Source organism: Chiloscyllium plagiosum, unplaced genomic scaffold (assembly GCF_037043375.1).
Source record: "Chiloscyllium plagiosum isolate Xiang-an unplaced genomic scaffold, Cpla_swu_hap1 HiC_scaffold_21, whole genome shotgun sequence".
Taxonomy (NCBI): Eukaryota; Metazoa; Chordata; class Chondrichthyes; order Orectolobiformes; family Hemiscylliidae; genus Chiloscyllium; species Chiloscyllium plagiosum.
The window spans coordinates 11006108-11028011 of NW_028270159.1; the positions used below are offsets into that span (position 1 = coordinate 11006108).

The window sequence follows — 21904 nt, forward strand, 5'->3', positions numbered from 1 at the left end:
GGCCTTCTGGAAATCCTTAAATCCCCGGTCACTGGTTCTTCCACCATGGGAAAAGTATCTTCCTGTTTATCCCATCTACGCCCCAGATAATTTTGATACATTGGCTTGGGTGGGAGTGGGGAGGATTGGTGGTTTGGAGTGCGGGATAGTAAAGGTTTGAGACAAAGATATGTCAACAGCATTTTTATGTATTTCTTTTTTCACAAGGTGTAGGCATTGTCACAAAATCAACATTTGTTGGCGATCTCTTGTTGGCTTTGAACTGACTGGCTGTTAAGAGTCAACTAAATTGTGGTAGGTGTGGTGTCACATTATGCTGATAAAGACAGTACGTTCCATCAATGGGTTTTGATAGTTTTAAGATCACCTTTATCAAGACTAGCTTTCAATTCCAGGTGTATTGATTGTATTTAAATTTCACCAGCTTCAAACCCATATCCTCATCATGACCCAGGGATAAAAAAGAACAGGGATACTCAGGAGATCTGGCAGCACCTGTAGAGGGACAAACAGAGTTAATATTTTGTCTCTGAAGTGACTCTTGTTCAGCATAAGTCCGGTGATACTACCGCAAGACCATAATGTTCCCAGACTTTCCGACCCCAGACTCGCAATAAGTTTTAAAAGGGGAAGAGTTAGATTAGATTCCCTACAGTATGGAAACAAGTCCTTCAGCGCAACTAGTCCACACCAACCCTTCAAAGCCCCATTCCCCATAACTAATGCACCTAACTCTATGGGCAATTTAGTATGACCTGCACATTTTTGGACTGTGGGAGGAAACCCACGCAATGTACAAACTCCACAATTGATGCCTTGGATGGAATTTCTAATCGCATCAAACCCTTGTTCGTGTATTTGTGAGAAATAATGGCAACATAGTCGTTTTATAAATGTCTCTTTGTTACCTTATTATTTGTCATCTTTACGAATCATTCTGCCCTATTTGACTGCTCGATTTCCAATGTGGTGGCTGACTTTGCTTCCTGTATGTTTATTTGCCCGATATTTGCTGCTCGGGGTGATGGGAGGATTGAAAAGTATAAGAGTAGGAAGTGAAGGGAAGTTTTGTCTGTCTTCAGTGTTTGATGTGACTGGTTTGAATGTGAGTAATCCATCCAGCTCTACTGGTGAGTGCGGGAAGAGGAGAGGTTGCTGGCGAAAAGCCACAGAGTGAGCTCGATCCCTTCAAAGGTTTGGACTTTGCCGCCACTTGTGGCGCCCAAGACAAGCTCGGGAGGGAACAAGCTGCCTTCGAGCATCGCCCTGCCTCCGGAGAAGACCGCAAGTCGCTAGCAACAGCCGCAAGTGCCCACACAGCAGATTCGGTACAAGACTCCAGAGTGCCTGCGACCTCAAGGTAAGGATTCAAGACGTGGAGCTCAATCCGTCTCGTTTACTAAGTCACACTGACTACACATTTCAATGTCTCTTTTTCAGAGTGCTGAAAAGAGCTTATGCCAAGTATAATATCACCAGAAACCTTCATAATTTATAGCTACCTTGTTATTTTTAAATGCATATTGTTCAACGTAGACATATGTGTACCATGTAGATTATGCACCAACTACAGATCTGTTTTCAAATTTGGAAATGTGTTTTTAATGAATAGTTCAACAGCTACCATAAGCTTTCATTAAAAAAAAATTCTTCCCTGTAAACTTTGAGTTGATTGGCTTTAACTTGCTTAGCACGTTTTAAATGCAGGACTGACTAATCTGTTTTATTTCCTGTATAGATGAATTTAGTGATAACTGCTTTATCTGAGTAGTTTTTTTAAAAGCTTTTTAAAAAGAAGACATGTGTATCTGTATTATTGGCTATTTTTATAGCAAATCTGTTACAGTAATTATTGTAAAACAGCTGTTGTTTTTCAAAAAATGGCCATTTGCTGTTTATGATTTATCTAAGCGTATAATATTTTAAAGTGGATTAATAGCTTTTGAAGCTTAACATTCATTAAGGGAATCACCCTGAAATTGGGGGATGGGGCACCAATGGGCTGGTTGGGAAGGTTTTTATTCGCTAAAAACAGGTGTTGAAAACTAACCGTTGTATGAGTTTTGTTTGTCTTAAAACTTTACTTCTTGAGCCACAACTCACAAGAGAGTTGAGAGCTGATTTGCAGCTTGCATCTGTATCTGCTCTGCCCTGTCTGTTGCTGTCAATAAGAGCTGGAGCAGCTTGGTACATTAAATCATAAAGCCCATTAATTTTTTATTTCCTTCCAATTCACTACCTAAAAATATCCTGCTCATGAAAACCTGTTATGGATGGTTGTGCATCTTTCTTTATGAACACTCCAGGAACATCAAAGCAGTCAGTGGTCATAAATACTGCTTCAAAGGAACTCATTTTTAGGTTTAGCTTCTCCTACATATTATTCTAGGTGGCCAATGTGAACTGAAGACAGTGATTTTCATCTTGGGTTTCAAAACCTTGTAAATGTTTCAGTCATTTAGCTTGCATTTTAGCTTCCACAATTTAATGGCAGTTTTGCAGTTTATAACTCTCCTTACAGTCCTCTGGAAAGTATTCAGTATTAATCCATACACTTATTATTCCTCAAGGTAAAAACTTTCAGTTGTCAAAAATTTTCCAGTGCTTGGTATGGTATTCTTCATGTGCTTACCATCAATCCATTTGGAATCTGGGACTAATTGACAATGTCACTTGACATAAAATATCACTTCATTTAGTATCTGTTAATAATTAATTTATGTTAAAGAAAGACAGATTTGAAATTCTCTAAAACTTCTGACTGAAGCACATTGGAATTTAATGAATGAAGTACTTTTGAACTATAGTCACTGCCATAATTGAGGAGATGCAACAACCAATCTGAACACATCAAAGTTGTCCGAACATAATAATTAGAAGCAGGAATAGGCCATTTGGCTCCTCAAGCCTGCCTCACCATTCAGTAAGAAGTCACATGACACCAGGTTAAGTCCAACAGGTTTATTTGAAATCATAAGCTTTTGGAGTGCTGCTTTGAAGTCACTTCACCTGATGAATGAGCAGTGCTTTGAAAGCTTGCGATTTCAGATAGTTGATCTATAACCCCGTGTCGTGTGACTTCTGACTTTGTTCAACCCAGTCCAAAACCAGGACCTCCACATCATGGCCACCATTCAGTAAGATCATGGCAAGTCTGACAAATAGTAAGTGCTAATGACAAGATAATCTGCTGCAGTTGGTTGATTTGAGGGATAGATATTGGCTAGAAATGAACAAATTTGCCTGTCCTCCAACAAAACAGTTTTACAGCTGATTGTAAAGGCAGCAATCTCCAACAATGCAGCACTCCCTCAAATCTGCTGGCATATCAGCCTAGATTATGTGCTTAAATCTTTGAAGTGGAATTTAATCCCTCAGCTGGATGAGAAGGAATAATATTCTTTTATATTTGATCTATTCTGGCGTATCAGTTTCACTTGGGTGACTGTTTATGTGTACCTGGTGTATGATGAATAATTTGTAAGCATTATGAGTGAGTCTGAATCTCCATCGAAGTAACGTTTCGTTGCATAATAAAAATGTACTCATATAGGATCCATAAGGGCCTGACATGATAAATTCTGACAGGATGTCTCCCCTTATGGGAGAGTCTAGGACCAAAGGCATAATCACAGAAATAAAGAATGTCAATTTAAGACAGGGATGTGAAGGGATTTCTTTTCTGTTTTTGGAATTCCAATGAGCTGTAGGGGCAGAGTCCTTGTAAATATTTAAAGCTGGGGTAGATTCTTGATGAGTCAGGGAATCAATGGTTATGGGGAAAGGCAGGAAAATGGAAATGAGGAATGTCATATCAGTTATGATCCTATTGAATAGTGAAGCCGGGCAGAATGGCTTACTCCTGTTCCTATTTCTTATGGTGTTACACTCAGGAGGTCTGGCAACATTTATGGCAAGTCTGACTCTTGGACACTTTGCATTTTCATTTCAGATCCCCAGCATTCAAATAGATTTTTTAAAAGATCTAGGTTGCTAGTTTAGTTTGGCTCTCACTTGCCTGCTTCTTCCTTATGAACCTATTCGATCAAGAATTTGGTTGGTTGTCGAAATGTGTCCATCTTTTGCTATGTGTAATTTTTTTGTTTGTCTGACCATGTTCTTGTGAAGATCCTTGGGATGTCTTACGGGGAGTAAGGTACTACAGAAAAGCAAGATGTTGTTATAGGGAAAATAATATTGTCACTTTGAAAGACTTTTGCACAGTGTGTCTAAGAGAGTTTATGGTTGTATTTGAAGCAGCTTCTAGAACTAATGCTGCACATGTTAAATTTGAGGACTCAATGATTCTTTCATGAAACTTTCAGAGTGCAGGAAGCTCAGTGTATTAATACAGTGTTGTGTGGTGCTGTAATAATGGAGGATGTCGATTTACTTTCTCTCTTATTCCTTTTGAGGAGATTGATTGCAGCTCCACAAGTCTGAAAATAAAAGATACTATTGTTCCCAGCCTGCTTTGTGTACCTTTTGGTTCAAACTGAACACTATCTTTTGACCTTGAAAATAGAACCTTAACTTGGTAGTTATCTTGATAGCATGAAAGATAAGAGGGCTGTGATTAGTTTTGAAGTGAACAAGGTTTTTAAAATCAGAGAACCTGACAGTGTGGAAACAGGCCATTTGGCCCATTGAGTCCACTCCGATCCTCCAAAGAGCATCCCATCAAGACTCACCCCCCTCTACCCTATCCATGCATTTTCCATGGCTAACCCACCTAACCTACACATTACTGGACATTTTGGAGGATTTACCATGGCCGATCCACCTGTATATCTTTCAATCGTGGGAGGAGACTGGCGCACCCAGAGGAAACTCACATAGACGGGAGAATATGCAAACAGACAGACAGACAGCCACCCAAGGCTGGAATCAAACTCAGGTCTTTGGCACTATGAGACAGCAGTGCTAACCACTAAGCCACCACACCGCGTGGTCTGGAGACTGACTTTTTTTTACAAGGCCAATGGTTGAGAATGGAGCTATTTGTGTAGAAGAAAATGCGAATTGATTTATCTGCTAAATAATTTTGTCAAAGATGCACAGTCAGCACCTTCCAAACCCATGACAGCAGATACATGGGAACATCACCACCTTGCAAGTTCCCCTCCAAGACACTCACCATCCTGAATTGGAAAAATATTCCAAGTGTTCCTTCAGTGTAGCTGGGTCAAAATCCTGGAATTCGCTCCCTAACAGCATTGTGGGTCTAACTGCAACAAATGTACTGCAGCCGTTCAAGAAGGCAACTCATCATCATCTTCTCAGGGCAGTCAGGGGCATCTAATGATTGCGAGCCCAGCCAGTGATGCCCACATCCCATGAATGAATAATTGAAAAAATCAGTATCAATCTGGGGTCCGTAACCTGAGGATTACCTACAACTCAACGCATCAACAGTAGGTCTCTCAAAGCTCCCTCTATGATGCCTTAATTTTCATTTATGTTTATATTTATCGTTCTGATAATTTTGGGGGCCAAGGAGTTTTTGAAAGAGCTGGTGCCTCATTTATGGGTTAAATTTTAAACCAGGACCAAACTTTTGAAGTGAGGATTTAAATTCTTTGGTGAATGTATTGGGTGTGCAACAGTGTTTCTTGATACTGTGGGAGTTGCCAGCTGAAAGAATGTTTCCGTTTATGGAAGAATCTCGAATTGGAGGACACACTTTTAAAATACAGTACGTCCCATTTAAAATTGGGATGGGGAGGTATTTCATCTTCCATGTGTCTTTAGTCTTCTCTTCTCAGGAAGCAGTAGAAGCTATATCATTGAATATTATCAAGGCTGAGTTGGACAGATATTTGATCTACAAGGAGTCAATATTTATGGTGGGGGCAGGCAGGAAATGGAGTTATGGCCACAATTAGATTAGTCATGATCTCATTGAATGGAGGAGCAGACTCGAGGGACCAATGGAACCTACTAATTTTTCTGTTTCTCCTGAACTTATAAACAGGTGAATAATAAATGTGCAACTCATGTTACATCTTTCCCAGTTTTTTCTTTAATCGAAAATTGGGAGAGTCTTTCCCCAAAACCCCCACTCTCCAGATGTGCCCCTGAGGCTATGAGAAGTATTTATGTGGGCCATATCACAAAAGGCTAGCAATACCAAAACAAAAGGTTGAAGATTACTAAGCATTCATAATTTTCACCCAATTCACTTGGGAAACTCATTTCTTAAGATAGCACATATCATTAAAAGGAGGGAGAACTGTATCGCTCGTGGAGAAAGGAGGGTGCCGTAGGTTGGACTGTAGCTTGCATTTACTTTGAGCAAGGACCCGGTCTTTCAAACTTAATTAATATCTCCAGTAATTGTCAGGCGGTCCAAGGGTTCCAAATATAGATAGTGTGGTGCTAGTCTCTGAAACACCATTGTCAAGGAATCCTGTGGGGTCCTGGGCAAGACTGAAGAATTGCAAGTAGACCTCCTTGTGTTTCCTTTAATCACTCCTACTCTTCAACCAGTTCTGTTTGAATATTTTGATTTCTAGACTGCATCTGCATTGGATGCCCTCAGTACCCAATCACATATGTCAAACTTAGAGGACTTCATTGGCAGGCCTGTGTGTTGTTTGAGGTGTTGGATGAGCAGGGCTTTGCAAACGGCAGTGAATGGGAACAGCTGATAATCCCTGGGCATGAGTGGATAGGAACAGAGGCTCACAAAATGTCAAGCACACTGTTCCCAAACATTCAGCAACCCATGGATGTGATGTGATGTGATGTGAACTGAACATGTTTGATTATTAAAAGCCTCAAATGCTCCAGATTCTTCCCAGATTTTCAAATTCATATTATTTCTTTCAAATCCCTCATTCCTCCCTATCTCTGAAACCTCCTCTAGTCCTTGAACACTCTGAGAATACTGTGTTCTTTAAATCCTGGTTCTGTGCACATCCCTGAATTTATCTCCTTTTAAAATTAAGTTATATCTCGTAACGTAATAGGCCAACGTCTAAAGTTTTGTATTTGATTCCCCACAGGATTCCTTGACAGTGGTGTTTCAGAGATCGGCTTCGCACCATCTATATTTGGAGTCCTTGGACCATCCGACGATTACTGGAGATATTAATTAAGTTGGGAAGACTGGGTCCTTGCTCAAAGTAAATGGATTGGCACAGATTACCTCATGACTAGGCAAGTAAAAGAGCAATCCAGGGAACAGGAAGTGAGAAGGAGAAAGTGAGGTCTGCAGATGCTGGACATCAAAGTTGAAACTTTATTGCTGGAACAGCACAGCAGGTCAGGCAGCATCCAGGGAACAGGATCCTGTTCCCTGGATGCTGCCTGACCTGCTGTGCTGTTTCAGCAATAAAGTTTCAACAGGAAGTGAGAAATCAACCTCTGGAATTCAAGGCAACCTAGCTCAACCAATGATCTAAAAGTAGAGCACATCTCTCTTATGACCTCCTCAAATTCAAATTACTGAGGAATAAGCATCCCATGCCATTAAAAAGGATCATAACGGATTCGGCATTCCTCTATCCAGTTTACTATATTTTCCCATAACCCTTGAATCCCCTGCTGATATTTATCTCAGCCTTAAGTATACATGAATACTTTGCCCTCACAGTTCTGTGTGGCAAGGAATTCCTCCTCATTTTTGTGTTAAATTGGCACCCCTTTATTCTGAAACTGTGTCCTCTTATCCTAGACTCTTCCATGAGGGGAAACATCCCCTCAGCATTTACCTTAAACCTCTTTATTAAGAATCTGATTTGTTTCAATGAGATCGCCTCTCATTCTTCTAAATTTCAGTGAGTAGAGTCCTAACTTGTTTAGCCTCTCCCTAATGAACCTTCTCTCAACTGCCTCTGATGAAATGATATCTTTCCTTAAATAAGTGGACAAAAACTGCTGACAGTTCTTCAGATGTGGTCCCTTCAGCACCTTGTACAGTCGCAATAAGACTTCCCTACTCTTATATTCCACCTCCCTTAAAATAAGGGCAACATTCCATTTGCATTAGATTTTATTCCAAGGTGAATGGTGCTGTATAAACGCAAATTGTTAATGCTGGTCTAGAGTGTGGATATTGGCAAACCAAGGGTGTGCATCCATAGGTGGGTTATCGACTGAGTTGTCCCCTGATATGAGCCCAGTTAAATGTATTATCCAGCAATGCAGCTGAATTTGATACATTGCCAGGCCAAACCAACAATCTGTGTCAAGTGGTTTTGAATAACTTTTCAAACCAAATGTGCGTGTATAAAATGTGCATTTTCAAAGTCGTGTTTTGCATATGAAATGAACTTGTTTCAATCCTGGGGATAGCAAGTTTGCGGAACCAATTTTAAGTGACCAATTAGAGCTGTTAGGTTTTTAACTGTACATTTTTTTTCTGTGATCTGAGCATTCGGATTCTTAATCATTCTGACACAAACCAGAAGTTCAGCTGTATCTGACATTTACCATCAGTTTGATGGATGGGAGTGTGGCATACCCTGGCTATCCAAATGTCAGCTGTGGCTCAGTTGCTTAGCAGAGTACTCTCCATTCAAGTCCACTTGAGGAAATGGCACTCAGTCACGTAGAACTCACTGATGTACAGTCCTATCTCAGGGATGAAAAACCAGAACAAACATCAAGTTACTGCGAGAAGACCATCAACTCAGTTCTTTGATCTGCCCAAATCTTGCTGGCCTCCTAATGATAGAGCTGTTGATGGTGAGGTGTTGATGATTGTCATGTTCTAAGATTCGAGATGACTTGCTGAAGGACACATTAAAGCTTGGGGCAGCCACCGCGAAGGTTCAGTGGTGAAAAGCCACTCTGTCAGGCTTACCTAAACCAGGCTGGACCCTGTGGAAAATGAGCTGAATGCACCCAAGAATATTTGGCATGAACAGTACATGTATATTGCAAAACAAACCTGCAATTGGAAATGTAGTGAGGAACCTCACGATACCAGCTATATGCAGTGTTATAGTAGAGTAATAGTTATATAGCATGGAAAAAGACCCCTTGGTCCAGCTTGTCTGCACTGACCAGGTATCCTAAACTGATCTAATCCCTTTTGTCAGCACTTGACCCATAGCCCACTAATCCTATCCTATTCATATACTGTCCCAGATGCCTTTTAAATGTTATAACTGTACCAACATCCACCTCTTCCCCTGGCAGCTCATTTCATATACACTCCACCCTCTGCATGAAAATGTTGCCCCTCAGGTCCCTTTTAAATCTCCCCCCATCCCCCCTCACCCTAAACCTAAGCCCTCTAGTTTTGGAGCATGGACGTGTTGGACCGAAAGGTCTGTTTCCGTGCTGTACATCTCAATAACTATATGAGTCCCCCATCCTAGGAAAAAGAACTTGGTAATTCATCCTGTCCATGTCCCTAATGATTTTATAAACCTCTATAAGGTTACCCCTCAGCCTCCGACGCTCCAGATAAAAAAGCCCCAGCCTATTCAGCATCTTTCTGTAGTTCAAACCCTCCAAACCCAGCAACATCGTTGCAAATCTTTTCTGAACCCCTTCAAGTTTAACAGCATTTTTCCTATAGCAGCGAATGTAGTATTCTGAAAAAGTGGCCTCACCAATGTCATGTACAGCCACAGCATGACATCCCAACTCCTACACTCTGTGTACTGACCAATGAAAACAAGCATGCCAAATGCTTTCTTCACCACCCTGTCTACCTGCGACTCCACTTCCAAGGAACTATGCCTGTATCCCTCAGTCTCTATGTTCAACAATTCTACGCGGGACCCTATCATTTACTGTGTAAGTTCTGCTCTTGTTTGTCTTAGCAAGATGCAGCACTTCACATTCATCTAAATTACAGTGGAACCTCGATTATCTGAATGTGATGGGTGGGTACTATTTCGTTTGGATAATTGATTATTTGGTTAATCGATTAAATGCTTTTCCTCTGGGGCTCGGAGTTTTTAAAGTCTGCTCCCTGTTCAGGAGACTGCAGTAGCACACAGTGCAAGGCCCCGCCTCCAACCCCACCCCCGTCGCCGTTCAACACCGCCCACAACCCCGTGCAACACCATTTCCCCACCCCCAACCCCGTGCAACACCTCCCCTGCCCTCAACATCGCACTCCCGCCCCCCCCAAACCCGTGCAACACCCCCTTGCCCCCAAGCCCGTACAACACCGCCCCCCCCACCCCCAACACCGCAACCCCCACCCACAACCCCATGCAACACCTCCCCCTGCCCCCAACCCCGTGCAACACCTCCCCCACCCCCACCCCCACCCCCAACACCAGACTGACACAAACAATAAATTACTTGGAAATGCAGTTTCTGTGTTAACACAGATAAGGATGGAAGCTGTTTTGTACAATGCAATTGGAGGAGCAAAAAGTTAATTATTTTATTCCTTCAGTGGTATTGTTTGAAAAGGCAATGCTGCCAATGACTTCAACTTGTACTTACCAAGCACAATCCTGAATTCTGGAAGTAGGGTTTGCTCGCTGAGCTGGAAGGTTCATTTCCAGATGTTTCGTCACCCTACTAGGTAACATCTTCAGTAGCCTCCGGGCAAAGGTGGAGGCTACTGTGGTGTCCTTCCTTATCTGTATATAAGGATACTACTAAGAGAGGGTCATGTTGTTTTGTGGCTAGTTGATGTTCATGTATCCTGATGGCTAGTTTTCTGCCTGTTTGTCCAATGTAGTGTAGTGTTCAATGTAGGGACAACATATCCATCCTAGGACACCACTTCGACTGGGACAACACATCCATGTAGCACCACAGGAAATGATGTCACTACAGGAAATTACATCACCAACCCAAAGAAGCCTAAACCTATAAATAGAAAGCAGGAATTATCAACAGTGCTTCGCCCGGAGGCCCACTGAAGATGTTACCTAGTAGGGCGACGAAACATCTGGAAATGAACCTTCCAGCTCAGCGAGCAAACCTACATCCAGAATTCAGGATTGTGCTTGGTAAGTACGAGTTGAGGTCATTGGTAGCATTGCATTTTCAAACAATATCACTGAAGGAATAAAATAATTAACGATTTGCTCCTCCAATTGCATTGTATAAAACAGCTTCCATCTTTATCTGTGTTAACACAGAAACGGGATTACCAAGTAATTTATTGTTTGTGTCAGTCTGGGAGCTGGAATTGAATGATGATGAGATGATAAGTCAATGTAAATCTTCCAATTTTCTTTCATTAGACCATGAGTAAGGAACAGATAGTGAGGAGGAGCGAGCAACGTGGAGCTTCCACTGGGATATTCATCCCATTTAGGATAGAAAGTCCTCGCAAGCTCGATGGTAAGTTCATTATATCTTTCTAGCATGGAAAGCAATTGAATGTAATCCCATTTTCAATATAACTTAAATGCTATGTCCTCTCTTTAAGATAAGCTGAAGATAAGTAGTGATGAAAACTATGGTTCTGAAGTAGAATCTGATTGAATTCATCATTAACTGTGTTTCCTATCTGTAGACTGTTTCTCCAGCACTTTGTTTTTATTTTTGCTCTACTGCACCCATAGTATTTTAATTTTGTATAATTCAAATATTGCATATGTTATTTTAAGTTGGACATTTATATTTATCTTGTACAATATTTGTGTCATTATGGATCAAAATAACCAATGCAATTATGTATTTGTAGCATTAGGTTACAGATCAAAAAACACATAAATAATAAGGTATTTGAATTCCATACTGATTACTTCAAGCCCAATGGTGCATCATGCAGGCATGCAAGTATTGACAAGTAATAATTGACCATTTGGTCATATCTGGTCCACTTTCTGGATGGCTGAACATCACAACTAAACATATTCCTTCCTTCCAACCCACTCATTTCCCAGCCACAAATGCCATAACAGTATATAAGGAGGGAATAAACACGATTAATAGGGGAAAATATGTTGGAAAATTGATCTCCAACCCCATCAGGCAATCAAACCCATCCTTGAAGATCAAATTGAACAAATGCCACTTATAATGGCACCGCCATTCTATATGAGACAGTCCCAGCCCCAGTCCCAATTGTGGCTGTAATTTGTGTACTATAGCTGGCGTGGAGGTTATCTCTTTGATTTCCAATTTTTATACCACCAATCTCAGAATAACAGCTTGATGAATGGCAGGAGCTTAAGTTTTTGTTTTTGCAAAATGTTGTGATGTGTTTGCTTTTTAAGTTTGTCTAGTTCACATATTGTTAATTTCTAGAAGTGGACTTGGCTTTGGACAATCTTCAAGAGGCCAAATCAGTGGTGAGTGCAATTTTGTCAGAAGGTAACATAATGCATTCTGCAAAGATTTTCTCCTACCACATGGGAGATGCATGGGGTGAATCGTCATCTAACTGCCCAGCCCTTATCAGATCTACCACATGCTATAGAAATTCATATTCTGTAGAAATCAGGCTATGTGCCATATTAGTGGGCGGCACGGTGGCACAGTGGTTAGCACTGCTGCCTCACAGCGCCAGAGACCCAGGTTCAATTCCCGCCTCAGGCGACTGACTGTGTGGAGTTTGCACATTCTCCCCGTGTCTGCGTGGGTTTCCTCCGGGTGCTCCAGTTTCCTCCCACAGTCCAAAGATGTGCAGGGTCAGGTGAATTGGCCATACTAAATTGCCCGTAGTGTTAGATAAGGGGTAAATGTCTGGGTGGGTTTCGCTTCGGCAGGTCGGTGTGGACTTGTTGGGCCGAAGGGCCTGTTTCCACACTGTAATCTAATCTAATTTCACCTCCTTCATTTAGAATTTCATCAGTTTGTGAAACTATTATCATTCTACCTTATTCTGTCAAAAATACAGCTCATCCCAACCTTTAGTCAATGCTGTTGGCAGTCTAACATGCTTACGAGAAAGAGAAAAAAACAGGCAAATGGGATCAATTGGTTAATCCTTTCAAATAAATGATAGACTGAATGGTCTCCTTCCATTTGTATGATTCGATTGAGTTTCTAGCACGCCAGGTAATGCCATGTGAGATTAGAGTGGACACTAAAAACAATTCTCACCTTCTTTGTCTCTTCTTTCATTCTGTTTATTTGTCTCTGTTATGCAAATTTGAGGATTATGTGCATCGTATGAAACCAAAAACAGTCTGGATGTATTCACAAGATTGATGTCTTTTCTGAACAATGTATTTGGCTTTATTGAGCTCAAGATGTAATTGGAAAACCCATAAATGTAGACTCCCAAAATGTATTTGACAAAATTCCATACAAAGCCGATTAGTCAAGTTCAAGGTTGGGGGAGTTAAGGTCAGCTGGAAAGACTTGAGCAATTCACTGATGGGAAGACAACAGTGAGTATAGTTTAAATCCTCTTTTTTAAAAGTTCATTCTCCCTGTTTTCAAAGCCTTTCATTCTGCAACACTTCCTGCCCTTTCCCTTCTGGCACTCTGTACTCCTTTAATGCTGGCCTTCTATGGAACATTGGTTTTAATCAATGTTCCTTAATCCTTGAAATTCCTTCAATATAAACCTCTCTTATGCTTTTACCTTCTCAAAGACCTTCCCAATCAGCCTTCAATCATCCAACCTACTAATTGTTCATGTACTTTGGTATCACATTTTGATCGAGAATGTTCATGGAGTCATACAGCACAGAAACAGACCCTTTGGTCCAACTCATCCATGCTGACCAAGTTTCCCAAACTAAATTCGTCTCGCTTGCTTTTGGACCATTTCTGTCTAGAGTCTAGATTAGAGTGGTGCTGGAAAAGCACAGCAGTTCAGGCAGCATCTGAGGAGCAGTAAAATCGACATTTTGGGCAAATGCACTTCATCAGGAATACAGGCAGAGAGCTTGAATGGTGGAGAGATAAGTGAGAGGAGGGTGGGGGTGGGGAGAAAGTAGCATAGAGTACAATAGGTGAGTGGGGAAGGGGATGAAGGTGATAGGTCAGGGGGGAGGAGGGGTGGAGTGGATAGGTGGAAAAGAAGATAGGCAGGTAGGACAAGTCATGGGGACAGTGCTGACCTGAATGTTTGGAATTGGGGTGAGGTGGGGGGAAGGGGAAATGAGGAATTTGTTGAAGTCCATATTGATGCCCTGGGGTTGAAGTGTTCCGAGGTGGAAGATGAGGCGTTCTTCCACTAGGCGTCTGGTGGTGAGGGAGCGGCGGTGAAGGAGGCCCAGGATCTCCATGTCCTCGGCAGAGTGGGAGGGGGAGTTGAAATGTTGGGCCACAGGGCAGTGTGGTTGATTGGTACGGGTGTCCTGGAGATGTTCTCTAAAGCACTCTGCTAGGAGGCGTCCAGTCTCGCCAATGTAGAGGAGACTGCATCGGGAGCAACGGATACAATAAATGATATTAGTGGATGTGCAGGTAAAACTTTGATGGATTTGGAAGGCTCCTTTGGACCTTGGATAGAGGTGAGGGAGGAGGTGTGGGCGTAGGTTTTGCAATTCCTGCTGTGGCAGGGGAAGGTGCCAGGATGGGAGGGTGGGTTGTAGGGGGCATGGACCTGATCAGGTAGTCATGGAGGAACGGTCTTTGTGGAAGGCGGAAAGGGGTGGGGAGGGAAATATATCCCTGGTGGTGGGGTCTGTTTGGAGGTGGGGGAAATGTCAGGGGATGATTTGGTTTATGGGAAGCTTGGTAGGGTGGAAGGTGAGCACCAGGGGCGTTGTATCCTTGTTACGGTTGGAGGATTGAGGTCTGAGGGCGGAGGTGCGGGATGTGGACGAGGTGCGTTGGAGGGCATCTTTAACCACGTAGGAAGGGAAATTGTGGTCTCTAAAGAAGGAGGTCATCTGGTGTGTTCTGTGGTCCTCAGACCTCACCCCTCCAACCGTAACAAGGACAGAACACCGCTAGTGCTCACCTTCCACCCTACCAACCTTCCCATAAACCAAATCATCCGCCAACATTTCCGCCACCTCCAAACAGACCCCAACACCAGGGATATATTTTCCTCCCCACCGCTTTCTGCCTTCCGCAAAGACTGTTCCCTCTGTGACTACCTGGTCAGGTCCACGCCCCCCCAACAACCCACCCTCCCATCCTGGCACCATCCCCTGCCACCGCAGGAATTGCAAAACCTGCGCCCACACCTTCTCCCTCACCTCCATCCAAGGCCCTAAAGGAGCCTTCATATCCATCAAAGTTTTACCTGCACATCCACTAATATCATTTATTGTATCTGTTGCTCCCGATGCGGTCTCCTCTACATTGGCGAGACTGGACGCCTCCTAGCAGAGCCCTTTAGGGAACATCTCTGGGGCACCTGCACCAATCAACCACACCGCCCTGTGGCCCAACGTTTCAACTCCCTCTCCCACTCTGCCGAGGACATGGCGGTCCTGGGCCTCCTTCACCACTGCTCCCTCACCACCAGACACCTGGAGGAAGAACGCCTTATCTTCTGCCTTGGAACACTTCAACCCCAGGGCATCAATGTGGACTTCAACAGTTTCCTCATTTCCCCTTCCCCCACCTCACCCCAGTTTCAAACTTCCAGCTCAGCACTGTCCCCATGACTTGTCTATCTTCTTTTCCACCTATCCACTCCACCCCTCCTCCCCCCGACCTACCACCTTCATCCCCTCCCCCACTGACCTATTGAACTCTATGCTACTTTCTCCCCACCCCCACCCTCCTCTCACTTATCTCTCCACCCTTCAGGCTCTCTGCCTGTATTCCTGATGAAGGGCTTTTGCCTGAAACGTCGATTTTCCTGCTCCTCAGATGCTGCCTGAACTGCTGTGCTTTTCCAGCACCACTCTAATCTAGACTCTGGTTTCCAGCATCTGCAGTCATTGTTTTTACCCATTTCCATCTGGACCTCTCCTATTCATGTACCTATCCAAATGTGTTTTAAATGTTGTAACTTTACCTGCATCTAACATTTCCATTGGCAGTTCATTCCACATACGAACCACTCTATGTGGAAAAAGTTGCCTCTCAGGTCCCTTTTAAATCTTTCTCCTCTCATCTTAAAAATATGACCCCTAGTTTTTAACTCACCCAGTCTATGCAAAAGACCTTTGCTATCTACCTTATCAATGCCACTTATGATTTTATAAACCTCTATAAAGTCACCTGTCAGCCTCCGAAGCTCCAGTGAAAAATGTCCCAGCCTGTCCTTATCATTCAAACCCTCCATTCCTGACAACATCATGGTAAATCTTCTCTGAACCTTCTCCAATTTAATAATATCCTTCCTATAACAGAATACAAGAACTGTACACAGTACTCCAAAAGAGACCTCACCAACATCCTGTATAACCTTAACATGACATCTTAACTCCTGTCTTCAATGATCTGAGAAATGAAGGCAAGCATGTTAACTGCCTTCTTAACCATCCTGTCTATCTCTGATGCAACTTTCAAAGAACTATATACCTAAATCCCTCGGTTTCTGTTTAACAAATGACCCATGGCCCTACCATTAACCTGCCCTTGTTCACTTTACCAAAATACAACACCTCACAGTTATCCAAATTAATCTCCATCTGCCACTCCTCAGCCCATTGACCCAATTGATCAAGATCCATTTGTAATCTTAGCTAACCTCCTTCACTGTCAACAAAACCACCAATTTTGGCGTCGTCTGCAAACTTATGAAACATGCTTCCTAAATTCTCATCCAAACCGTTCATATAAATGACAAACAACGGTGGACCCAGCAATGACCCCTGTGGAACGTTGCTGATCACAGGCCTCCACCCTCCACCACCTCTCTCTGTCTTCTGCCATCAAGCCAATTTTGAATGCAATTAGCAAGCTCTTCCTGAAAACACTATATAAATATTATGTCAGATCTCTTCATGATTTTGCACTTTTGCCTCATAAAACAATTTCAATCTTTATTTTTAAATCTTAAATAGACCACAGCTTCAATAAAATTCTTTGGAGGGAAACAGTTCCTGATTTCCGATTTGCTTTTAGTTTCCCCTTTGATGGGATGTGAGCAACACTGGCAAAGTCAACATTGGCTGTCCAGTTCTAAGTGCCAGTTGAACTGAGTGGCTTGATTGGCCATTTCAAAGGACATTTAAGAGCCAGATGTTGTGAATCTGGTGTCATATGTCGGTCAGACTAGGTAAGACAGCCAATTGCTTACAATGGAGGATCCAGATGGTTTTTTTCAAACACTGGTGATAGTTTCATGGCTATTATTACTGAAATTAGCTTTCAATTCCTGATGTGTTATTATCTGAGGTGAAATTCAACCAGCTGCCCTAATGTGATTTGAATCTGTTGCCCTTGTTCGCTTGGCTTGCTGGATTACCAATCCATCTTCCTGACTTCACCCTTCGGTGACTTGGCTCTACTTTTAATGTCATGCCCTGTTCTTCTGGACTTGCCGAACCCAAGACATTGTTTCTCTTAATCTGCTCCATCAATCTATTCATCACATTTAACACTTATGCCGACTCTTAATTTTCTATACTCAAGGAAGTACACCGTTTTAGCCCCAGTTTCATCCTGGTTAATCTGTGCTGTAACTCACAGGAGCCAATGCTTGGGTAGATTTCCTGAATGGAACATAATAATCCCAATTTGAATTTATTGTCATGTGTACTGTGCACACTGAAAAGCTTTGTCTTGCGAGCAATACAGGCAGATCACATAGTTAAATAACATAGATAAGCAAATAATAGGTAAACAGCAGCAAAAACCAAACCACAGGTACAGGTGAATGCTAAGAGTTTGTGAGTCCATTCAGTATTCTAACAACAGTAGGGTAGAAACTGTTTCAAAACTGGCTGGTGCATGTGTTCAAACACTGGTGATAGTTTCATGGCTATCATTACTGAAATTAGCTTTTAATCCCTGATATGTTATTAACTGAGGTGAAATTCAACTAGCTGTACCTTCTCCCCGATGGTAGAGGTTGTAGAAAAACATTGCCAGGGTGGGATGGATCTTTGAGAATGCTGGTGGCCTTTCCTTGACAGCGGGCCTAGTAGATGGATTCTGTAGATGGGAGGTTGGCCTTTGTCATTGTCTGGGCCGAGTTCACCACTCTCTGTAACCGTCTCTGATCTTGAATGGTACAGTTATCATACCAGGTAGTGATACATCCAGACAGAATGCTCTTGAAGGCGCACCTATAAAAGTTGGCAAGGGTATTCGCCATCAGGCCAAACTTTCTCAGCTGCCTGAGGAAAAAGAGACATTGTTGGGTCTTTGTAACCAATGCGCCCACATGAAGAATCCAAGAAAGCTTGTTGTTGATGACCACTCCCAGGAGCCTGATACTCTCCACTTGTTCCACCTGTGCTGTAATGTAATGTGTAGGGGGGCATGAGTAACATTCTGCCGAAAATCAATAATGAGTTCCTTGGTTTTGCCGGCATTGAGAACTAATCAGAGCTTTATCAAAATAAGCATTTCCCAGACTGGTGACTTCTCCCACCTTGAAGGACAAGGGCAGATGATACATATAAACACCGCAGATGCAAATCCCCTCCAAGCCACACACCATCCCAACTTGGAAACCTATTACCATTCCTTCACTGTCACTGGGTCAAAATCATCAAATCTCCCTCTCTGACAGCAAACCAGAGGGTGTGCCTACATCCCAAGGACTGCAACAATTCAAGAAGACATCTCACCACCATCTTTGAGAACAACGAGGAATGCACAGCCAGTGTTGGCTAAATCCAGTAAATGAATAAAAACTGTTGCATAACATCCTCCATAGTGTATCCTGGCCCCAGTCCTGAAGTGAGTGTAGAAAACAAGAAGTGAGATGATCATTTGACATGCTTATTTGTAACAATTGGCAAATAATTTGGCTTATTCCTAGTATTCAGTGCTTTTCTTCAGTCAGTAAACAATTTTTTTTTAATGTGTGACTTGTAATTGGGTCAGATTAACCCAGCTTTACAATCTTAACAAATGAGTCAAAATCCTAAACTGCACAAAACAATGTTACGTTGCAACTAATCTGTCAAGTACCCTTAATACATAATGATGTGCGTATTGTGGTTTGTCAAAGGCTCAGTCTTGTCTGAATTACACTCCGACTGGAGGTCACACTGTGTATTAGTTTGAATATTAACAAGACTGGACTTGCTCATTTTTCTGAACTTTGATTTTTTTGGCAGAATTTGCAACGCTTGTTTGCCAGAACCCATGTGTCTCAATCACTTTGCAATATATGAAAATAAAACAAAGGACTGCAGATGCTGAAGATCTGAAACAAACATAGACAATGTTGGAGAAGCTCAGCAGTCCTGGTGGCACCTAGTCATAAATCATGGAAACTGACCCTTTGGTCCAACCTGTCCATGCTGACCATAATCTCAAACTACTCCTCCTTGTTTACTCCTGGCCCATATCTCTTCGAACATTCCCTATTCATGTACTTGTTTAAATGTCTTTAACAATTGCAAAAGCATTGAAATTGTATCCACATCTACTACTTCCTCAGGAAGTTCATTCCACAACTGAACCACCCTCTGTGTAAAAAGAAAATTGCCCCTCATGTCTTTTTTAAATTTCTCTCCTCTCACCTTAAAAATGTGCCCCCAGTCTTGAAATTCCCATCCTAGGGAAAAGACGATAACCATTAACTTTATCTATACCCCTCATTATTTTATAAACTTCTGTAAAGTTGCCTCTCAACTTTCTATACTCTGGTGAAAAAAAGAAAACAGCGTTTACGTTTTAAGACTAGTGACACTCTTCTCAGAACAAATACTACCAGACTCTGCTGAGTTTCTCCAGCAATTTCATCTTACTTACAATCTCCCAGGATCTTGTGAGGTTCTCATCTTGGATTCATTTTTGATTATTTTTAATGTTTGTCTTCTGCTCCTCCATCCTTCTCCCAGCCTGTAGTAGGATATAGCTCCATCAGCAGCATCTTCCCAAGTGCACATTCTTCCAACATGTATGCCAGGATTGTGAGTGTGACTGAGCTATTTGACTGTAGGAGGCATTACTGTAAAGATCAGGCTGGTGTCACTCAGCTTTCAGCAAGGCAGAAACCTGGTTATTGTGTTTGACTTCTCCCTTGACTTAATCTTTGTGCCATGAAGGCTAATTCTGATGCACCTACAGCAATACTCTTGGATGTGTAGGGCATAATCTGTCTTGCTCTCTTCCCTATTCAACAAGTCCTGGAATGAGCTTCAATCTCAGAGCTTCTGTCCCAGAGGGAGGGTTTCAACCCACTGCACAACATGAACTCCTGCACAATCTGGAGGACAGGAACAGGCCATTCAGCCCAACTGATATATGTTGCTGTGTATATTCCTCTATCCATCTTCATCTAAATCTAAAATATACTATCCAATTCTTTTTCCTAGTCCTCATATTTAGGTTTCCCCTTCAATGCATCAGTGCTACTTTCCACTAGTTTTCTTAAATGTTGCTATATTTTCAATGTTCTTTGATTAAAGAGAATATCCTGAAACCCATGTTAATTTATTGATGACTGATAGATATTCAGGGAACCAAATCTGGCTTTACCAGGTTTATATGGGGGACTGATACCAAGGAGTTTACAACACAATTTTAAATTCAAGTCAGAGAAACTAATAAATGTGATATCATGATTTGAAGCTCGGAATCCAATGAATGTGCAGTCACAGTTCTTGTAGATATTCAATGGGGATAGGTGCAGAGACACTTTGGCGAGGGAATTCAGTGGAAGGGAGTACAAACTAGACATGAAAGTTAATCCATTTGAGGAGTGAAGTCAGGAAGCACTTCTTAACACAAGTATCATGGAAGTTTGGAATTTGTTCCCTCAGTAGATGATCAGGATTAAATCATGTTCAGCCAGCACCTGATGAACGAGACAACCACCTGATGAATGAGCAGCATTCCGAAAGCTAGTGCTTCCAAATAAACCTGGTGGACTACAACCTGGTATTGTGTGATTTTTAACTTTGTACACCCCAGTCCAACACCGGCACCTCCAAATCATGTTCAGCCAGAGTATCGCAGGCTATGGAGCAAAGGAGAATTAATGGGGTTGAGGACTAGATGAACCATTAATGTTGGAACAGACTGGAGGAGCTAAAAGTTCCAGTTTGCTGTTGACGAAGGTGTCTATCCTTGATTCAGATTCTTCATTCAGTTCTTGTTTTTCAATCAACTTCATTCTTTGCTGGAGATTTGAGCATATCCAGCAAGGTCAGAACTGTTGCCTGTCCCTAATTGCTATTGGATTGATGAGCTCGTTTGGCCACTTTAGAAGGCAGTGAGGAGTCATCCACATTGCTCTCAGTCTGGAATCACATGTAAGTCAGACCAGGTAAGGATATCAGATTTCCGTCCCACTGGGCATCATAGAATCCTACAGCATGGAACCAGACCCTTCAGTCTAACCAGTTCATGCCAACCATGTTCCCAAACTAAACTAGTCCCACTTGCCTGTGCTGGACCTATATCCCTCCAAACTTTTCCGATTCATGTACTTATCCAAACATTTTTTAAATTTTATAATTGTACCTGCATCCATCACATCTTCTGGCAGTTCATTCCACACGTGAATCACTCTCTCTGAAAAAAAATGTTGCTCCTCATGTCCTTTATAATCTTTCTCCTCTCACCTTAAAAATATGCACTCTAGTTTTGAACTTGCCCACCCCAGGGAAAAGACTCTTGTCATTCACCTTATCTGTGCCCTTCATGATTTTATAAACCTCTACAAGGTGACCTTTCAACCTTCTACACTCGAGTGAACAAATTTATTTTTGAAGATCATTGCTTTCAGTTGTCATAGTCATCATTCATAGGACTAGCTTTATATGCCAGATCTTTTATGAATTGAATTTACATTCCCCTAGCTGCCCTGTCAGAATTTCGTGAAGGGTATTTCCCACTTGCTGCGGTAGCTTAGGATCAGGGGCACAATCTCAAAATGAGGAGCAGGCAACTTAGATGGATGTACGGAAAAATTTCTTTACTCAGAAGGTAATGAAGTTTTGGAATTCTCTGCCTCCAAGGGATGTGGAAGCTGGGTTTTTGA

At 42.2% G+C, this 21904-nt stretch overlaps 1 protein-coding gene across 6 annotated transcripts in view; it reads left to right on the forward strand.

Moving 5' to 3' along the window:
* Positions 1-1344: 1344 nt before the first annotated feature.
* The window catches only part of LOC122564952 (uncharacterized), a 163203-nt gene continuing 142643 nt past the window's right edge, over positions 1345-21904 (forward strand). For all 6 annotated transcript variants that reach the window (XR_015760691.1, XM_043720494.2, XM_087998258.1 and 3 more), the window contains exons 1-4: positions 1345-1360; positions 7008-7161; positions 11169-11268; positions 12181-12224. Coding sequence is in view for 5 of the 6 variants with exons in the window: in XM_043720494.2 (XP_043576429.2) it covers positions 11172-11268; positions 12181-12224 (141 nt within the window). In the remaining variant the exon portion in view is untranslated. The remainder of the gene's footprint in view (positions 1361-7007; positions 7162-11168; positions 11269-12180; positions 12225-21904) is intronic.